A 23,050-nucleotide genomic window follows, 5' to 3' on the forward strand; every position below is an offset into this window, starting at 1 on the left:
CCTCGGCCTCCCAAAGTGCTGGGATTACAGGCGTGAGCCACAGCGCCTGGCCAAAAAAAAAGTCAGCCTTACCCTGGATTAGTAAGAACAACCTACAAGTGCTCCTTCTTTATGCTTTTGAACAGGGGCCAGCAAACTACCTTCAGTGTGCCACATCTGATTCATCTTCTGTTTTACTGGATCATAAAATGTTCGCTGTCTCTGGATAATTTTAACACTATAATGGCAGACTTGAGTGGCTAAGACAGAGACCATATAGCCCACAAATCCTAAATTATTTACTACCTGGCCTTCTACAGAAAAAATTTTGTATGCCTGATCTAGAATTGCTTTGTCTAAAACAATAGTTACAAGCCACATGTGGCTAGAAAGCACTTGAAATGTGGCTAGCTTGAATTGTTGTGTAAAAAACAACCCAAATTTCAAAGACTTAGTGTGAAGAAAAGAAACTTAATATTTCACTAATAGTTTGACTATATTTGAAATAATATTTGGAATATATTATGCTAAATACAATGTATAATTAAATTAATTTCAACTGTTTCTTTTTATTTTAATTTAGCTAACATTGTATTTCTATTAGACAACACTGCTGTAGAAAAAATTCAGTCATTCCTTCTCTGAAAAAGCAGGAAATATTATTTTTCTTTCCTAAACTAAGGCCTCTAAAATAAAGATACTTACAGTACATTTACTAGTATCATCATCATCCTTTTCTTCATAATAGAAGTAGACAAAAGGGATCCAGAAGAACACACAGAACAATATAACAGAATATAAAGCTGTGGAAATAAATAATAAACCGAGCTTTACTAAATACATATGTACTTAATTATGGTTATCTATCTATATGTATATATAGTCACTTAACAAATTCACTCCCCTATCTGATTCCCTCTTCTCATAACTCTTTCTATATAGTACATGATGCCCAAATAGCCTTTTCTGTCCCATGTCCCAAGAAATCAACAGTATTATCAGAATAACAACCCATAATTCAAGTTAACTTTACAGCAATTTCTAACAATAGTAATAACTGGGTCAAGAACAATTGTGGCAGCTGACATATGAGCTCTTACTCTGTACTAACTACAATGCTGAGAACATCCTATAAAACATCCCATTTAAATGAACTTTAACTTTTGTGTTCATTCCAACTTAAATTTGAGTACACTTGACACAACATTTGCTATTCCAGCAAGTTAAAGAAACAGCTATAAATAATATTGTCTTTGTGATATAAATAATTTTCTCATCTCAAGTTTAAAAAAATATGCAGTATTATATAACCAATCTTACACAAATCAAAATAGAGAAAAGGTAAAAAGAATAGTAGAACAGTAAAATTAGACTCTCTATTTACCCATCAATGGACACGGGGGTTGCTTCCAAATTTTGCAATTTGTGAATAATGCAGCTATGAACATGGAAGGACAAATAGCTCTTCATGACCCTGTTTTCAATTCTTAGATTATATTCAAAATTAGATTCAACATTAACTGATAGGAATTACTATTTATCTGCTTTTTTTAAAAAAAATGTTAGATTTGACATACTTTTAACTGGCAGTCAGTCAAAATATTTATCTAAATTCAATACAGAGCTTAAGTTAATCCAAAGATACAGTAACTTTAACAATAAAAACAGAATAAGGAACATTTGAGACTTAAGCCTAAGAAACCTGTTTTAAAATCTGTATATTCACATTCATTTGTTTGTACATATTCATGAAAAATAATAGTACCAGTATAATTATATAAAGCAATTACAGAATGATAATCATTGTATTCCTTTATAAAAGAAAGCAGCTGTTACCATCTCAGACCCATTAGGATGGCTACTAACAAAAAACAATAATAATGACAAGTGTTGTCAAGGATGTGGAGGAACTGGAACCCTGTGTGCTGCTGGTGGGAATGTAAAATGGTATAGCAGCTGTGGAAAACAGTACGATGTTTCCTAAAAAAATGAAAAATGGCATTACATATGATCCAGCAATTCCACTTCCAGGTGTATGCACACAAGAGTTGAAAACAGACCCTCGAAGAGTTATTTGTACACCCATGTTCCTAACTGCATTGTTCACAGTAACTACAACATGAAAGCCACCCAAGTGTCCATTGATGGATGGATAGAGAGGCAAAATGTGGTATACAGGAGATCGAGACCATCCTGGCTAACACGGTGAAACCCCGTCTCTACTAAAAATACAAAAAATTAGCCGGGCGTGGTCGTGGGCGCCTGTATTCCCAGCTACTCGGGAGGCTGAGGCAGGAGAATGGCATGAACCCAGGAGGCAGAGCTTGCAGTGAGCCGAGATCGCGCCACTGCACTCCAGCCTGGGCGAGAGAGAGAGACTCCGTCTCAAAAAAAAAAAAAGTTAGGAAATGATATATGGCTATATGCTACAACACAGATGAACTTAGCATAACCAGGACATTACGCTAAGTGAAATAAGCCAGTCACAAAAAGACAAATACGATATGACTCTACTTATATGAGGTACTGAGAGTAGTCAAAATCAAGGACACAGAAAGTAGGACGGTGGTTGTCAGAAGGAGAGAGGAAGGGCAGAATAGAGAGTTACTGTTAATAAGGTATAGCTCAATTTTACAAGATGGAAAGTGTTATGGAGATGAATGGCACCAATGGCTGCATATTATGAATATATTTAATACCACTGAATAGTACACTTGAAATGGTTAAGATGGTAAAAAAAATACAGAAAAATGCATGTTAGTAATGTATAATAAAATCTAAATTACTTATTGTGTTGGAAGAAATGATTTTAAAGAGTTGTCTTAACATTTGCTAGCACTACCTCATTTATCTGGAGGACACTTATGAAACAGCCCTACTACATGCAATACAGATAAAAGAAACTCAAATCAAATAGGACCCTAAATAATCAACAGAGGCGCAGAGTTAATTTATACTTAGCAATCACAAAATGTCTGTCAACATACTGAATTTGGCACTATAGACATTTAATGAAATTTATGCAGGCTTTTAATATTATGAGCAACTAATAGTGACAATAAATCTTTTAGGGCAATGAATATTGGTGTTTCTACTACAAACCAAAGAGTAGTGAGTTTTAACATTTCTATTGCAAATCTAACAGCCAACAGACATAAACATTTATCTGCAAGGAACTTAAACAAATTTACAAGAAATAAACAACCCCATCAAAAAGTGGGCAAAGGATATGAACACTTCTCAAAAGAAGACATTTATGCAGCCAACAAACATATGAAAAAAAGCTCATCATCACTGGTCAATAAGAAATGCAAATCAAAACCACAATGAGATACCATCTCACGCCAATTAGAATGGTTATTAAGTCAGGAAACAACAGATGTTGGAGAGGATGTGGAGAAAGAGGAATGCTTTTACACTGTTGATGGGAGTGTAAATTAGTTCAACCATTGTGGAAGACAGTGTGGCGATTCCTCAAGGATTTAGAACCAGAAATACCATTTGACCCAGCAATCCCATTACTGGGTATATACCCAAAGGATCATAAATCATTCTACTATAAAGACACATGCACACATATGTTTACTGCAGCACTCTTTACAATAGCAAAGACTTGGAACCAACCCAAATGCCCATCAATGATAGACTGGATAAAGAAAATGTGGCACATATACACCATGGAATACTATGCAGCCATAAAAAAGAATAAGTTCATGTCCTTTGCAGGGACGTGGATGAAGCTGGAAGCCATCATTCTCAGCAAACTAACACAGGAAACAGAAAACCAAACATCTCATGTTCTCACTCATAAGTGAGAGTTAAACAATGAGAACACATGGACACAGGGAGGGGAACATCATACACTGGGGCCTGTCAGGGGGTTGGGTCAAGGCGGGGGGAGAGCATTAGGACAAATACCTAATGCATGCAGGGCTTAAAACCTAGATGATGAGTTGATAGGTGCGGCAAACCACCATGGCACATGTATACTTATGTAACAAACCTGTACATTCTGCACATGTATCCCAGAACTTAAAGTAAAAAAAAAAAAAAAAAAAAAAAAAAAAAATTGTTAACAGGTATTCCAAAGCTTTAAAAACTTAAATACAAAATGCCATTTGTAAATCACCCTAAATACCATGCCAATATTAGGATTAAAATAATCAAATAAAATAATTTGTGTAAAATAGAAAAAGAAAACTGAATTAGCACAACAGACTTGAGTAGGCTGACAGCCTCACAACAAAAACTGGTTGATAAACTGATAGGTGGAGTAAGGTTTAGCTTCAGCCTGAGTATGCCACTTGTGTCTGTTACTTGGTGGGCTTGGCCTTTAGATAGCCAAACAGCCTAATGACTATTTTATAAGCATTTCTGGTGCTCCTAATCTTGTGTGATAAACAATCTTTTGAACACCTAAGTTACCATTATATTTAATTAGCATAGCAATGTATAAGACAAATTCCTGTACCTCAATAAAAAGACAACTTTTTAAAAAAATGGGCGAAGACTTCAATACTTCACATTAGAAAATATACACAATTTCTGGGCATGGTGGCTCACACCTGTAATCTCCGCACTTTGGGAAGCCGAGGCAGGCAGATCACCTGAGTTCAGGAGTTCCAGGCCAGCCTGGCCAACATAATGAGATCCCGTCTCTACTAAAAATACAAAAAAACTAGCCAGGCATGGTGGCAAGCACCCGTAATCCCAGCTACTCAGGAGGCTGAGGCAGGAGAATCGCTTAAACCCAGGAGGCAGAGGTTGCAGTAAGCCCAATTCGCGCCACTGCACTGCAGCCTGGGCGACAGAGCAGGACTCAATCTCAAAAAAAAAAAAAAAAAAAAAGAAAGAAAAAGAAAATATACACATTGGCCAACAAGTACATTTTAAAAGATGCTCATCACCATAAGTCATCAGGAAAATGCAAAGTAAATCTAAATGGCTAAAATTAAACTGGCAATACCAAGTGTTGACAAGAATGCAGAAACAACTAACATTATCATACTTTACTTGTAGGAGTGAGGTACAACACTGTAAAAAGCTGTTTAGTAGTTTCTTATCAAGTTAAACACATACCTATCATGTGACCCAACAATTTTCTTCCTCTAGCAATAAAGTATAACAACTTATGTAAAAGGACCTCTGCCCAGAGAAGCTTGGTTGATTTGCAGAGTCCAGGGCACTTATTGGAGACTTGCAAAACAAGTGCATTTGCCTAAGTGACCAGCTTTGATTACCAAAACTACAGACTCCAAAAAGGAAAGCAAGAATTCTCCAAAAATCATGTTTTTGCACAATCTAAACTAGCCAGTAGTGCATGGTTCCACATCCAGCTGTACAAAACCACCTTTCAATTAGTAACATAGAGAACACACCAAGGGCTAAGTTCCTAGGAGTTAGTCAAAGGTAAGCCACACAAGCAGGACCTCCCTGAAAACATACAAGCATTCAGCAATATTAGGTCTGCTGCATTAACTCTTTTACAAGAATGATGTTCAGAGAAACATTATATGCAGTGATCAAAAACTGGAAATGATCCAAATGATCATCAACAAGCGGATGGATAAGCAAACTGAGTGATAGATTCACATAAAAGACGATCACACAGCAATCAAAAAGAAACATGAGAAACAGATGAATCTCATAGACCTTGTGTTGACTAAAACAAGCCCAGATGTAAGACTACCTTTCTACGATTGAACATAAGGAAGTTTGAGAATGGACAACACTAATCTGAGAAGTCAAAAAAAATGGGGCAGCTATTGACTTAAAAGATGTATGGCAACCAAAATTCCCATGTTGCTGGTAAAAGTGCCCACAAAAGTTTTTAGCAATCAACATCTGGGGAAATGAAGTGGAGAACAGACACAATTTTCAACAGAATATAATATCCCTCTAGTAGTCAATGATTCAAAATAGGTTTAAAACTGCTCTAAATATTTGTTTCCCTGATACAACCTTCTAAGCTATCTTCTAATAATCTGACTGTTCTTTCTCAGTGTCCTTTATAAAGATTTCTTCTTTTAGTCCATAAATGTTGAACTGTAAAGAGAGAATTAAATGAACATTTATTTTATAACATTTATCATATGATCAGTTCTAATGTCAAGTTGAGTTTATATATCTGTAAATGGGGGAAAAAATATTGCTGCCTCCACTCTCATGAAACAGGAAAAACTGCTTTCTTAAAAGTTCTACATCAAACTCACAGCCATTTTCAAAGGCAAATTATTCTTGACTCTAAAGTTATGACACTCTCATATCCTAACATCTCTATAAAATATGATTTTACTTATAAATGTTTTTGTTAAAAGATTGCTACTAGCAAATAAAAGATAAACAGGTTTTTGGTTTAACAGACCCACTAACATCAAAGAACACATTAAGCAAAAATTTTTAAGCCTCATGCCCATAGAAATTGAGCGAAATTAAACTCATGAAACAAGTTGGTTTTTTAAAACAACTTATCGAGAACTAGCAAAAAACAAGTGAATAGAGAGCCACTTAAAGGTCATGGACAAAAACTGTACCAAAGAATACATAGTAATTCCTAAGATGTTTAAACATATACGAAGCAACAATCTACCTTTTAAAAGCCATGTATCATTAAATTATAACTCACATGAAAATTAACTTGGATACATTAGACTTTTAAATTGTTAAAAATTTTCTCCCTCTCCCTCCCCCTCCCCCTCTCCATCTCCCTCTCCCCAAGGTCTCCCTCTCCCTCTCTTTCCAAGGTCTCCCTCTGATGCCCAGCCGAAGCTGGACTGTACTGCTGCCATCTCGGCTCACTGCAACCTCCCTGCCTGATTCTCCTGCCTCAGCCTGCCGAGTGCCTGCGATTACAGGCGCGCGCTGCCGCGCCTGACTGGTTTTCGTATTTTTTTGGTGGAGACGGGGTTTCGCTGTGTTGGCGGGGCTGGTCTCCAGCTCCTAACCGCAAGTGATCTGCCAGCCTCGGCCTCCTGAGGTGCCGGGATTGCAGACGGAGTCTCGTTCACTCAGTGCTCAACGTTGCCCATGCTGGAGTGCAGTGGCATGATCTCGGCTAGCTACAACCTCCACCTCCCAGCCACCTGCCTTGGCCTCCCAAAGTGCGGAGATTGCAGCCTCTGCCCGGCCACCACCCGGTCTGGGAAGTGAGGAGCATCTCTGCCTGGCCGCCCATCGTCTGGGATGTGAGGAGCCCCTCTGCCCGGCTGCCCAGTCTGGGAAGTGAAGAGCGCCTCTTCCCAGCCGCCATCCCGTCTAGGAAGTGAGGAGCGTCTCTGCCCGGCCGCCCATCATCTGAGATGTGGGGAGCGCCTCTGCCCCGCCGCCCCGTCTGGGATGTGAGGAGCGCCTCTGCCCGGCCGCGACCCCGTCTGGGAGGTGAGGAGCGTCTCTGCCCGGCCGCCCCGTCTGAGAAGTGAGGAGCCCCTCCGCCCGGCAGCCGCCCCATCTGGGAAGTGAGGAGCCCCTCCACCTGGCTGCTGCCCCGTCTGGGAAGTGGGGGGCAGCCCCCACCCGGCAGCCACCCCGTCCGGAAGGTGGGGGGCAGCCCCCCGGCCCGGCCAGCCACCCCGTCCGGGAGGGAGGTGGGGGCCAGCCTCCGCCCAGCCGCCGCCCCGTCCGGGAGGTGGGGGGCGCCTCTGCCCAGTGGCCCCTTCTGGGAAGTGAGGAGCCCCTCTGCCCGGCCACCACCCCATCTGGGAGGTGTACCCAACAGCTCATTGAGAACGGGCCATGATGACGATGGTGGTTTTGTCCAATAGAAAAGGGGGAAATGTGGGGAAAAGATAGAGAAATCAGATTGTTGCTTTGTCTGTGTAGAAAGAAGTAGACATAGGAGACTCCATTTTGTTCTGTACTAAGAAAAATTCTTCTGCCTTGGGATGATGTTGATCTATGACCTTACCCCCAACCCGGTGCTGTCTGAAACATGTGCTGTGTCCACTCAGGGTTAAATGGATTAAGGGCGGTGCAAGATGTGCTTTGTTAAACAGATGCTTGAAGGCAGCATGCTCCTTAAGAGTCATCACCACTCCCTAATCTCAAGTACCCAGGGACACAAACACTGAGGTAGGCCGCAAGGTCCTCTGCCTAGGAAAACCAGAGACCTTTGTTCACTTGTTTATCTGCTGACCTTCCCTCCACTATTGTCCTATGACCCTGCCAAATCCCCCTATGTGAGAAACACCCAAGAATGATCAATTAAAAAAAAAAAAATTTGCTTATGAGAAAATTTAAAAAAAAAAAGAATTTTTTAAACGTATCCTTCCCAACTACCAATGAAAATAGCTAACATTTACATCAAAACACAATGACAAAGAAAAACTTAGTCAATATTGTGACAGAATAATTAGTCATTACAAAGCTTTTTGTTTTAGAGGTCAAAGTATAAAGATATTCTGGGAATTCTAAAAGCCTTCTAAAATTATCTATTTACCCAGCTGAAAAACTCCTGAGTCAAGACTGATAGTTGCATATCTATACCCATTTCCTTTCAGCTGGCACTCCCTTTCTTGACCTTCCCCCTTCCTACTGCAGCCTACTTGAAACTGATACATGATGGCTTAAACTCTAGCACCATTTTAAAATCTGTGGTGACCTTAAGATGGAAATCATGTCCTAAGGATGGAGAGTAGAGAAGGAATGAACTTAGTACTCTCATGATGTTATGGCACTGCCATACCAGCCCTGGATAGCCTATCTCCATACTTACTTTAAGTGAGACTGAAATACTATATGGCTATTTAAACCAGGAACTTCTGAACTGCTAATAGCAGCCACATATAATTCCTGAAACAGAATTTGGTACTAGAAATGGGCAAATTCAAATATTTATTCCTGAGCTATTCCAAGCCCTTGGTCATCTTGTCTGTGAAGGGTAGGCATAACAGATCTCAACTAACTTTTGCCACTGAACATGATAATATCATCAGGTGCCACAGAAAATCCCATGGGTTCAAGATATACTTCTCCTTGCATTAACTGTGTAGCAGCAACCCTACTTCCCCTAATAGGGTCAATCACTCCATCTGATATGGTAACTATTCACTGGAATAAGATCAAAGTGGCCTGGTAGAAATCATACCTTCTAATTGAAGGGAACCATTATTTCATCCTACAGTGGAAGTACTCCCAGATGTCTAGTAAGAATTATAAACCAGTAAGCAAGGTAAGAAGCAAAAGTTTTGTGAGTAACAAACCACTCAAAATTACTAATAAATGAACTACTCAATACTGAATTAGGAATAATAGTGTAAACTTCTATGCTCACTTCTACTTCTTAGTTACTGGTAACAAGTATATATTTTATAGGAGGAAGAGAAACATAAGTGCTCACTGGTCCCCAGCATTCTCTAAAATGTAGACAGACTTTTCAACTCATTTTACAAGGCTAGCAGTCTTAATACTCACACCTGACAAGAATAATAAGACAAAGAAAAATTACAGACCAGTCTCACCTGCAAATTGATTTTTTAAAAGAATCCCAATTAAGAGAGCAGCAAATCAAATCCAAAAATACATTTAAAAAACAAACCAAAAAAAAACCACCAAGATGGCCAATTTAGGTTTATGCTAGGAATGCAAAATTAGTTTAAGTATAATCTAGCCATGTAATACATGATATACCACTTGAAAGAATAAACCAAAATAAACAAAAAAGCTTTATATGATATCTTATAGATACTTCTGTATCTTAATAGATACAGAAAAGGTGCCTTTTAAATGTATTCATTTAACAAATACCTACTGAGTATGTTTCAACCATCATTCTAGGAAGAGGTATACAGCTAAATCAAAACACAGAAGCCTCTCATGAGACTTAATTCTAGTGAGGAAAAGACACAATATTTAAAATCGTAGTATGTACTACTCAAATTATCTTTTAAAAATTTCTTAATAAGAACACAACCCAACTGAAAGTTACTTTAAGCAGAAAACTGAAAAAGCCAACAAATTTTTTAAAAACATACAACTTCATTTACAAATAAGTGAAACATAGACTAGTGAACTCTCATTTCACACTCACCAGACTAGCAAAAACTAAACATGTATGACAATATCAAAGTTTAGAATATAGAGCAACTAGAAGGCTTATGTTCTTCTAATAAGAATTACATTAGTACAAACACTTAGCAAAATAGCTTGTCATTATCTACCATACTGAAGATGCATATAACTTATGATCTATCCGTTTGACTCCTATGTATGTACTCTGCACATATACAACAGAAAACATGTACAAGAATGTTCATTGCACAATTTTAACATCAAAAAACTAAATGTCCACACTGATTAATATGTGGCATAGTCATACACAATGAAATTATACTTTCTTCAATAATCTGTATAAATGTCTAGAACATGAAGATGAATGAAAGCAAGCAAGCCATTTCATATAAAGTTCAGAAATGTAAAACTAAGTAAGAATATAACATGATAAAACTGAAAGGCAAAGCAAGGGATTAACATAAACTAAATTTAGAGTATTTCTAAGGGAGAAATAGAAGAAATGGCATCAGGAAAAACACAGGAGACTTCAAAATGACTACCTCAAACTTCACACTTAATATGATCAATAAATAGTCTGCTAAGCATAAAAGCATATGTCAAGTAAACATCAAAGATGTTGATATTTGCAAGACTGCTGTGGTAGGCAGCTTCTAAAGTGGCTCCTGATAACCCCGCTTCTGTATTCACGACCTGTGTAATCTCAGCTTGAGTGTGAGCTGGCACTAGTGACTTACTGCTAAGGAACAGAATATGAACAAAAATACTGGGACGTCACTTCTGAGATTACGTGACAAAAAGACTGGCTTCCATCTTATTGCTGTATCCTTCTCTCACTCTGAGACGCCCTGGCTGCCATGTTGTGAGCTGCCCTATAGAAAAGTCCACGTGACAAAGAACTGATGTTACAGGCCAACAGAGAGATAAAACCCGAGGCCTGTCTAAACCCATGTGAGAGAGCTTACATGTCAACTCTCTCCCTTGCGGAATCTTGGAATGACTGCAGTCCCACCAGACATCTTCCTTGTAGCCCAACAAGAGAACCTGACCGAGCACACCCAACTAAGGTGCATCTGGATTCCTCACCCCAAAGAAACTGAAATAAGGTTTGCTGTTTTAAACTGCTAAATGTTGAGGTAATTTGTTACATGACAGTAGATAACTAGTACAACTGCTGACAGTATAGCAAAGTGAGTCAGACGTGCTGTGTAAGTTCTAAGAATATACAACTTGAGAATAAAAATCATTTACAGGGTTGAACTTAGACTTTGTATTCTGAAGAACAGTTGTTTTCCCCATGGATATTTTTGGTTATTTCCCCTTCTCAATGGTATTTATTCCAAGGTTTACACTGCAATGCCATTTTTTTAACAACAAAAAAAAATTGTTAAATAAAATGGTCAGACAAAAGGCTAAATAATTCATGCTATAATTCACAATTGTATAGCAACAAAGAATCACATTCCAATGTATAAGCCTTAGTCCTTCATAACTTTTTAACCTCATTTTTTTCATCTATGAATTAGGGATAAGATTACAACTCTAGAAAATCAAATAATAAAAGTGCAAATCCTCTAAGATTTTCAGTCATATTAATAGCAACTATCCTTTACTGACTCTCCATAATATACACAGAACTGTATTATAATCTTCACTTACATTAGCTGATTCGATACTTTTCCCAACAACTTTGATATACAATTTACATATCCTAAAATTCACAAATTATAACTGTGTAATTCAATAATGTTTGGTAAATTTATAAAGTTCTATAGCCATCACTACAATCCAGTTTTAGAACATTTCCATTACTCCAAAAAAAGTTGTTTTGTGCCAGTTCACAAATAATCCCCAATCCCACCCCTAGATTGAGGTGACCACAGATCTGCTGTCTTTAGAGATTTGCCTTTTCTGGTCATTTTATATGCATAGAATTATATAAGATACAGTCTTCTGCATCTGGCTTCCTTCACTTAGCACAGGGGTTGGGATTTTTTCTCTGTTAACAGATAATAAATATTTTCACGTTTGCAGCTTATACATCTCTGTTGCAAATACTCATCTGTGCTGCTGTAGCAAAGCAGTCATAGACAACACATAAACAAATAGACACAGCCAGGTTTACAGAAGCCATGCCATAATTTGCTGACTTGTAACTCAGATTGCTGAATATATTAATATAGTCCATTGTATGGGCATACTGCATTTTATTTAAACATTCACCAGTTGTTGGACATTTGAATACTTTCCAGTTTGGGACTACTATAAAAACTGCTACTATGAACATCTTTGCCTAGACATTGCATTCATTCCTGTTGGGTAAATTCCTAGTAGTGGAACTGCTGGACCATATAGGAAATTTAACTTTTTAAAGGAGTTACAAATGGCTGGGTGTGGTGGCTCATGCCTGTAATCACAGCCCTTTGTGTGGCCGAGACAAGAGTATAACTTGAAGCCAAGAGTTCAAGACCAGCCTGGACAACACAGTAGAGACCCTGTCTCTACCAAAAAAAAAAAAAAAAGGAAGTTACAAACTGTTTTTCCAAAACAACTACACCATATTACATTCCCAATAGCAGCATTCAAACATTCTAGTTTCTCTGTATACATGGCAGCACTTGGGTATTGTCTGTGTGTCTTATTACAGCCTGTTACAGACTGAATGTTGGTGTCCCCGTAAAATCCATGTGTTGAAACCCTAACTCCCAATGTGATAGTATTTGGAGGTGGGCTCTTTAGGGGGTAATTAGGATTAAATGAAGGCACAAGGTGGGATCCCATCATGGGACTGGTGTCCTTAGAAGAAGAGGAAGAGAGACCAGAGTTCAATCTCTGTCTCTGCCATGCAAGGACGCAGCAAGAAGGTGGCCATCTACAAGCAAGGAAAAGGGTCTCCGCCAGGACTGAAGTTGTTGAGACCTTCAACTTGGACTTCCTAGCTTCCAGAATTGTGAGAAATAAATGTTTATTGATTAGGTCACCCAGTATGTGGTATTTTGTTAGAGAAGCCCAAACTGACTATAAGACAGATTTTGGTACTGAGAAGTGGGCTGCTGTCCTAACACATATCTAAAAATATGGAGGTCACTTTGGAACATGCCACTGGACCATTTTTTTTAAAGTAATGTTATAAAATAGCAAAGAACTTGGGAACTGTGTTCTAGTGTTTTGTGGAAGGCAAAGTTTGCCAGTGATGAAACTGAATATTTAGCTAAGGAGATTCCTAAGCAAAGTGTTGAAGAAGTGGCTTGATTCCTCCTGACTGCTTAGAATAAAATGAAAAAAGAAAAAAAAAAAAAGGAATTGTTAAGCAAAATGAGCCAGAACTTGAAGATCTGGAAAATTCTCAGCCTATCCACATTGCAAAAAAAAAATGGAAAAGCTTGTTTTGAAGAGAACACTAAGGGTGTATTTGATAATTGGATTAGTGAAGATATGAACCAAGAAGAACCTAATCAGCCATCCCAGCAGAAACACTGCCAGTTTGAACTGAAGGGGAGGAAGATGGGATGAAATGAAGGAAGGTTGATAGGCTTCTTGGATCCTACAGGACCAGATCACAAAGTTGTTTGGCTATGAAAATGTACTACTCTACAAGACATAAAAAGAATGTCCCCAAGGTGATTAAGAGATCAAGGCTGCATCCTCATTTCAAAGGGGGTGGGAGGGGATTGTCTAGGTTTCAACATGTCAGAGAATAGCTGCCTTGAAGCCTTGTGGGTACAACTCCTACCCATCAGAGCCTTGAGGTTTAACACTGCCCCGCAGAATGGTAGAGGCAGGACCATCACCACAGTGGGTCCTGAAGGCATAGGGTCAAACCAAAGAAGACTATTTTTGAGCTATCTTATAATTCTAATAGTATCTGCATTGCTAGGTTTTTTACTTTATTGAAACGCTTTTTTCCTTCTGAATTTTCCCTTAGAATGTCTATCCTATACCTGTACTGCCATTATATTTTAAAAGCAAATAACTTATCTGGTTTTAGAGGTTCACAGTCAGAGAAGAATTATGACTCAGGATAAATTTTACTTGTGGTCACACACATATCTGATTTAGAAAATATTTAGACAAGACTTTGTACTTTAGAGTTGATGCTGCAACAACTTAACACTCTTGGGGCTGTTAGGATGAAATAAATGTATTTTGCATAGGAAATGGACATGGATTCTGGGCTGCCAGGAGTGGAATGTTATGCAGTAAGTTTGTCCCCCCAGAATTCATATGTTGAAGCCCTAACCCCAATGTGATAGTACTTGGAGATGAGGCCTTTGGGAGGTAATTAGGTTCAGATGAGGACATGATGTTAGGGCCCCTGTGATGGCATTAGTGTCCTTATAAGAAGAGAAAGAAACCAGAGTACATGCGCTAGATCGTTACCTCTCTCTCTCTCCCTCTCTCTCTCTCTCTCTATGCCATGTGAGGACACTGCGAGAAGGCAGCTAGCTATGTATAAGCATGGAAGAAGGCCTTCATTACAAACCAAATCTGCCGGCTCCAGAACTATGAGAAACACATGTTCGTTAAGACTCCCACTCTATATTTTGTTATAGCAGCCTTAACTAATAAGACAGCATTCTAGTTGATGTGCTGGTATATCTCATTGAAAACGTAATTTACATTTCCCTAATCATTAATGATGTTGAATATCTTTCTATAGGTTTTTAAGCCATTCATAAATCTTCCCTGATGAAATGCCTGTTCAAATTTTTGCTTATTTTTTAATTGAATGGTTTTATTAATGATTGGTAAGATACATTCTGAATATAAGCCCTTTATGATTTATACATGATTTACAAATATGTTTGGCTTGTCTGTGGTTTATACTTATTTTTGTTTTAATTGTGTCTTTTGAAAGACAAAGATTTAATATTGATGAAGTATAACTTATTAAGGTTTCTCCTATGAATCATGCTTTTGGTGCCATATCTAAGAACTCTTTTTCTAACTTAAGGTCACCAAGATTGTATTCCTTAATTTCTTTTTTTTTTTTTTTAATTTGAGACGGAGTCTTGCTGTGTGACCCAGGCTAGAGTGCAGTGGTGTGATCTTGGCTCACTGCAACCTCTGCCTCCTGGGTTCAAGAGATTCTCCTGCCTCAGCCTCCCCACATAGCTGAGATTACAGGAGCCTGCCACCACGCCCAGCTAATTTTTGTATTTTTAGTAGAGACAGGGTTTCACCATGTTGGCCAGGCTGGTCTTGAACTCCTGACCTCAAGTGATCTGCCAGCCTCGGCCTCCCCAAGTGCTGGGATTACAGGAGTGAGCCACCGTGCCCCCCTCCCTTAATTTCTTCTAAAAGTATTATACTTTTACAGCTTAGGTCTATGATTGATTTTTGAGTATGGTGTAAGGTAAGGCTCAAAAAAAATCATTTTTTGCATATAATAGTCCAACTTTCCCAGCAAAAACTTTTTAATTGAATGGAATTAAACTGAATTGGCACAGCTGTTGAAAATCAATTGACCATGAATATAAAGGTTTATTTTTGGATTCTGAATTTTATTCCATTGCTCTATATGCCTGACCATCTGCAATACTATATAGTCTTGTTTACTGAGTTTTATATTATGTTTTGAGATCTGAGGATGTAATTCTCTAATGTCATTTTTCTTTTCCAAAATGTTTTCTGGCTACTGTAAATCCTGTTGACTTCCACGTAAATTTTAGGATTGGCTTGTCAGTTTTTCAAAAATATTTTTAAAAGTCTGTGTGACTTTAATAGAGGCTGCATTCAACTTATAGGTCAGTTTGAGAGAAAACTGACATAATTGCATCTTTACAGCATTGTGTTTTCAACCCCATAATATGGAATTGTTTATTTAAATCTTCTTTTAATTTCTATCAGCAATTTTTCTGTAGTTTTCAGTGTAGAAATCTTATGCTTTTTTGTTAAATGTGAAGTACTTTTTTCACCCTTTTTGATGGTTTCTGATTGGAATTGCTTTTCTCAGTTCATCTGAATTGTCTGTTTCTAGTTTTCATATCAATCTTATACTTGTGATTCTGCTAACCTTACTTACTGGTTGTATTTGTCCATATATAGGTTCCCTGAAATTTTCTACCTATAGAATCTTATATCACCTGTGAAAGTAAGACAGTAATAATTCTTCTTTTCCAGTTTGGATGTATTTACTTAAGTAAATATTTAAATAACTAAATAATAAAAATTAATATTTAAGTAAATTTATTCATTTAATTATTTATTTATTTAGACTTATCACACTGGCTAGAATCACTAGTACAATGTTAAATAGCAGTGTTGAGAGCAGACATAGTTATCTTGCTCCTAATCTCAGAAGAAAAGTATTCAGTCTTTCACCACTAAGTATAATGTAGCTGTAGGCTTTTCATAGATATCCTTTGTCAGCTTGGGAAGTTCTCCTCTGTAACTACTTTGCTGATAATTTTTAATCAATGATCGATACTGGAATTTTTTTTTTGCATCTATTGAGATGATCATTCATTTCTGTCCTATGTATGTATGTTAAGTAAACTAATTTCTGGATATTACAGCAACCTTACTTTTCTGGGATGAATTCACTTTTGTCATACTACGTAATTCTTTTTATATGACGCTGGATTCAGTTTCCTAAAATTTTAAGAATTCTGTGTCTACATTCATGAGGGATATTAGTCCACAGTTTCCCTTTCTTGTGATGTCTTAATATGATTTTGGTATGAAGGAAATAATGGCCTCAAGTGAGTTGGGAAGTGTTCCTTCATCCTCTATTTCCTAAAAAGGTTGATAAAGGATTGGTATAATTTCTATTTATAATACATAAATAGAAATTGGTATAATGTCTTATTTAAATATATAATTGGTATAATTTCTTATTTAAATATATAATTGGTATAATTATTTAAATACATAATATGTGAAATTCTTCACATATTTCTTATGTGACGAAATCTAGGTATGGGGTTCTCTTTGTGGGAATATTTTAAATAAATAATTCAACTTCTATGCTTGCTACAGTGCTATTTCTTCTTAAATCAGTTATGGTAATTGATTCAATTGGAAAATTGTCTAGGAATTTATCCACTTCATCTAATTTGTTGGTATAAAGTTACTCAACATTCCTTTGTAACTCTTTTAATTTCTGCAAAGTTGGTAACGCCACTTCTTTCATTCCTTATTTTGATAATTTATATCCTTTTTCTCTTTCTCTCCCTCTTTCCCAATGCCCTAAGTCTGGCTAAAGATTTGCTGATTTCTTTTTTTTCAAAGAACCTACTTTGGTTTGAATTTTCTTTATTGTTTTTCTGTTTTCTATTTCATTGGTGTCTGCTCTAAACTTTATTTTTCCTCTGCTTGTTTAAAATTCAGTTTGCTCTTCTTTTTCTGTTTTCCTAAGGTAGAAGTTTAGGTAGTTGAGAATTCTTTTTTAACAGAGGGGTTTAAAGCTGCAAATTATCCTCTGAGCTCTGCTTGAGCTATATCCCATAAATTTTGATATGTTACATTTTTATTTTCATTCTGTTCAAAATATTCTCCAATCTACCTTGTGATTTCATCTTGATCCATGGGTTATTTAGAAGTATGTGGTTTAAATGCCAAATACTTGTGGATTGCCAAGATTTTTTTCCATTGCTGGTTTCTAATTTAATTACATTATGATTGGAAAATGCACTTTGTATGATTTTTAATCCTTTTAAATTTACTGATAATTATTTTATAACCTATCATATAATCTATACTGAAGAATGTTCTCCGTGTGCTTTAAGTCAATTGTGTTCTGCATCCATTGGGATACAATTTTCTACATTTTTAAGTTCATCAGTATTGTTGTTTACATCTTCTCAACCTTCACTGATTTTCTAACTGTTCTATCAGAAAACAATTATTTCCTAACCAGTAAAGAGTTGGTTACTCAAATTTGCAACTAATATTGGTGAATTATCTATTTTGCCTATCAATTCTGCCCATTTTGAATTTGTGTATTTTAAAGCTCTGTTAATAGGTGCATACAGAATTATAATTTTTCTGTCATTTTAATGATTAACCATTTTATCATTATGAAATGTCCGTTGTCTTAAAGTCTATTTTATTTGATATTAATATAGTCATTTCAGCTGTCAGAATTACTATTTGCATGATATCTTTTACTAACCTTTTCTTTAACCATATACTATTTGTGTCCCTGAATCTAAGGTGTTTCTCTTATAGACAACACATTGACGAATCTTCATTTGTTGATCCACTATGACAATCTCATTTGATTGGGGGTATTTAGACTACTTACACATAATATAACAATTACTGATATGGCTGTAATTACATTTGCCATTTTATACTTTATTATGTCTTTTTTGTTGTTCCAGGCTTCTCCTTTACTACCTTATTTTGTATTAAAAGTTAGTTTCTACATTACCAATTCCTGACTTATTTTATAGATATTTATAGATACATAAAATAAGTATATTTTTGAGTCATTTTCTTAGTGGTTGCTATGGGAATTATACTACATACCTTAATTTATCACAATTTACCTTCAATTAATATTCACACAATACAGGCAAAATATATTTTATTAAAAAACTTGCTCCAAAATAGCTCTAATACTTCTTTTTCTTTGTGCCATTCCCATCATATATTTTATGTCTATATATTATAAACCCTAAACCCAACATTTACAGTGTTATAATTACTACTTTATACAATCTTAAATCTTTTACAAAGGTAAGAAAAGGAGAAAAAATATAGTGCCTTTATATTAAACATTCACCATTATAATTTCTGATTTCTTTCTTCCTATGAATTTGGTTTACTGCCTAGTGTCATTTCCTTTCATCCTTAAAGACTTCCTTTAGCATTCTTGTAAGAAAGGGATTCTTGCAATGAATTTTCTCAGGTTTTATCTTGGAATGTCCTATTCCACCTTCATTTTTAGAGGATTTTAGAGGACACAGAAATCTTTATTTTTTTTTTCCTTTTCATTTTAGTGCCCTCTGGTATCCACTATTTCACATTAGAAGTTAGTCACTAATCATAAAGATGCTGTTATGTAATTTTTTGGCTGCTTTTAAATTTTTGTCTTTGGCTTTGGCTTTTAATAATTTAACAATGATTTGTCCAGGTCTGTATCTCTGTTTTTCCTACTTGGGCTTCACTGAGCTTCTTAGATGGGTAGATTGCTTTTTGGCCATAATTTCTTCAAACTTTTTTTCCTGCCCTCTTCTTTCTCTTTTCATTCGGAGATTCCCATCACACATACATAGGTAAACTTGATGCTGACCCACAGATCTCTGTGGCTCTACTGATTTCTCTTTAATCTTTCCTCTCTGATCTTCAGATTAGATCATCTACCTTTGAAATTCACTGCTTCTTTCTTCTGTCATGTCAAACCTCTGGTAAGACCCTCTAGTAAATTTTTCACATCAGTTACTATATTCTTCAATCTCAGAATTTTCATTTTGTTATTTTTAAAATCATTTCTATCTCCTTTTTGAACATCTCTATTTGTCACACTTTATTTTCATTCTTAGCTTACTTTGCTGCTTTAAACTGATTTACAATAGCTGCTTTGAAGTCTTTGTCTGCTAAATCTAACATCTAGAAATACTGTTTCCACTATATGCTGTTTTCCTTAGCATTGTTCACATTTTCCTATTTCTTTGCATATTTTATAATTTTATTGAAACTGGACATGTTAGACAATATGTTGTAGCAACTCTGTATTATGCTTTTTGCTCCTGAAGGTTGCCTCTTTAATTCCTCTGTTCACTTATTTGGCAGGGTTAAGCCTGTAAAATCTGTTTTCCACAAGTGTGCAACTGCTGATGTGTCTATTTTTTTTTAACGATTTTTTTAGTGTTTTTTTTTTTAATTTTTATACCAGCTCAAAAAAATATATATTTATTTAAATTACTGTTTTTAAGCCTGGCTTCCTAGGGATTGCTCCTGTGTCTATATAGCTTAATAATCAGACAATAACCAGAAATAAACTTTGCTCAAACAACTCAAGCCAATAAGACTTCCAGCCCTTCCTTGCCAATGAACCTGCATATTGGTAGGAGAGTGTATTAAAAGTTCAGGCCAATTGCCCCTGGCTTTTCCTTTCTGGTCTCCTACACACATGTGTAGAGCCTCTAGGGCAGCCAGGAGTACATGACTAGGTTGGGCCCTCTCCAGTCTCCAATACACATGTATGCAGCTTCAGCCAGACATATGCTTGTCCCAATTATGACCACAATCCCATGCTAGTAGAATCCTGGGTCCTCTCCACTCACCTGACTCCAAGATTGTCACTTCCATAAATAATAGCACTAGAAGTGAGCACCACCCAACTGAGAGAGTCCCCTTCTGATACAGCAGTATACAGCTGTAGGTCCTCCCTGGACCCACCCTGCCCTGGCAGATCTTCTGCAATAACCAAGCTGGAAGTTGGGGGTAGGGAAACATAATAGCCCTAGGCTGAAATACAAGAAACTACCACTGTCCCTTAGCAGTTTTTAAGCATAAACACTTCTCAGACTGTTGTATGTCTTTCACTGATTGCTAAAGAACTGAAGCTGTTGTTTTCTGTTCAGTTTTGTCCAACTTCATATTTGTTTTCTGGTGAGAGAATCTACCAATTTTCATACTTGGCCATGGCTGAAATCCCACCCCACTCACTCAATCTTAACAACACAGAAATACACATTATTCTCTCTCATTAACAAAGTAAGAAATTCAAGTGAGTTTCTCTAAATTACATAGAAAATAAAAAATTCATGAATTTCACAAATATTTGAGTACCTACTATGTGCCAATATCTGTTCTTTGTGCTTAAAACACATCAAGGACCAAAAGAGATAAAGATTCCTGCCCTAGCACAGTATAAATTCTAGCAGGGGGATACAAACAATAAACATAACTAAAACTATATAATGCATCAGAATGTAATTAAAGGCTGTAAAGAAAAAAAATAGACTAGGATAAAATGAGCCAGAGATTGAAGGTAGGCCTCATTCACAGGTAACATGTAAGCAAAGATTTAAAGGCTAAAGGAGTTAAATTAGTCAAGTAAATAACTGGAAGAAAAGCATTCTAAGCAAAGGGAACATAAAGCAAAGGGTCTAAGGTAGGAGTGAAACTGAAATGTTCAAGGAACATTAATAACAACATTAATATAACAGTGATGGAGAGATGTACTAGTTATCTACTACCATGTAAGAGGCTACTCAAAACTTAGTGGTTTAAAAAAACATTTACTGACAGATTCTATGAGTCAAGAATATGAGCACAGTTTAGCTGGGTCCCCAAGCTCAGAATTTCTCCCAAGGCTGCAATCAAGATGTTAGCCAATGCAGCAGTTATCCCAAGGCTTGACTGGGGAAGAACCTGCTTCCAGGTTCACTCACTGCATTTTTGGCAGGATTCAGTTCCTCACTAGCTGTTGGCTGGAGGCCGCTATCAGTTCCTTGCTATGTGGGCCTCTCCATAAGGCAGTACACAAACTGGCAGCTTGGTTAATATGAGCAAGCAAGAGAAAAAGCCAAGGAGTACAAGCAAGACAAAGTCATTGTCTTCTACCTAATCTCAGAAGTGACATCCCATCAGCATCATTTTAGCCACATTCTCTTTGGCAGACGCAAATCTCTAGGTCCAGCACACACTCAAAAGGAGGGAATTACATAAGGGCATGAATATTAGGAGGTGGACAGCATTGTGGGCCATCATGAGAGTTTGCCTAGCACAGCAAAATAGTAGATGAGAACAAAGAAGTTTGTGGGGTGGGGAAGAATGTCAGATCACATAAGGTCCTGCAGGCTTCAGTAATGACTTTGTCATTTCCTGTGAATTACATGGGAAGCTACTTCAGGGTTTTGAGCAGATAAGGAACAGAAGTGTCATATTTTTAAAGAATCACTCTGACTGCTATATTGTGAATAAAACAAGGGTGGAAAAGACAGACTTCTGTGATAACCCCAAAAGAGACAATGGTGTCTTAGACAGGATTATAGCCAGAAAAAAAAAGGTAGTGAGAAGTGGTCAGATTCTAGATAAATTTTGAAAATCAAGCACAAGGGAATTTTCTGCCATATTTGACACAAAATGTGAAAAAGTAAAGATTCAAGGATGACTCTAAGGTTTTCAGCCTGAGAAACTCTATCCTTCTTGTTGCTATCCACTACAAGAAAAAAAACCTACTGTATGACAGATTAAAGGTCAGTTGCTTTAGAAATGTTAAATTTGAGATGTCTTTGATTTTTTGGTAGAGAGTTCTGTAACGGTTGGACATAGGATTGTGAAGTTCCAGAGAGGTCTGCACAAAGATTCGAAACTGGGAATTGGGCATATAGGTGATATTTAGAAGGGAGCAATGGTATAAAATCACCAAAGGATTAACTGAAACAGAACAGGTTCAAGGATTAACCCGTGGGACATACAAATATTTCAAAAGGTCAGAAGAAAGAGAACGAACCAACAAAGGAAACTCAAAAGGCACAACCAAGAACATAAGAAGAAAAACCAAGAACATATGTCTCAATCTCCAAAATCTGGAGTGTGAAGGAAGGTTTATGATATTAATGTGACAAATCATCAGTTCATTTAGAGACAAAAAGTACAAGTCACACTAGTTATAAGTCCAAGAGATCATTTGCTTTCTTAGTATTTCCAACTGGAAACAAATTCTTAGGCTACTAGGTCTCTAGAGATTATCTAGATAATCTCTTGAGCAAACTTAACAGAAACCACTTACAAAACATCCCCTTTAATTAAGAATACTTTCTTTTAAAAAGGGGGAAAAGGGGCAGGAGACAGGACACAACTGTATCTTATCAAACAAGATTTTATAAAAAGGATTTTGAATCAAACAAATCTCAAAATTAGTCTCAGTCTTTCTATCTTGTCTGGAAAAGCACTGAAATATATTATTAGAGATGTTTTCAAAACAATAGTGTCAAGAAAATTGAAATTTGATGAGATACTAGTCAGTTCTTTCAATATTAACTTTCCTATATCATTGCACTAACAGAGAAAATTTCTCTTGTTCTCTTATCTGATTTGAATAAACAGCAGTAAATAACACCTATTTAGCACTAATCACATGTCTCAGACTCCTAACATTATGAAG

At 36.7% G+C, this 23,050-nt stretch overlaps 1 protein-coding gene across 2 annotated transcripts in view; it reads right to left on the reverse strand.

The window, feature by feature from the left end:
• LMBRD1 (LMBR1 domain containing 1) overlaps positions 1–23,050 on the reverse strand; it is a 153,971-nt gene that overhangs the window by 77,892 nt on the left and 53,029 nt on the right. For both annotated transcript variants that reach the window (XM_031012196.3, XM_063707694.1), the window contains one exon: positions 685–782. In XM_031012196.3, the coding sequence (XP_030868056.1) occupies positions 685–782 (98 nt within the window). The remainder of the gene's footprint in view (positions 1–684; positions 783–23,050) is intronic.

Source organism: Gorilla gorilla, chromosome 5, assembly GCF_029281585.2.
Source record: "Gorilla gorilla gorilla isolate KB3781 chromosome 5, NHGRI_mGorGor1-v2.1_pri, whole genome shotgun sequence".
Lineage (NCBI taxonomy): Eukaryota > Metazoa > Chordata > Mammalia > Primates > Hominidae > Gorilla > Gorilla gorilla.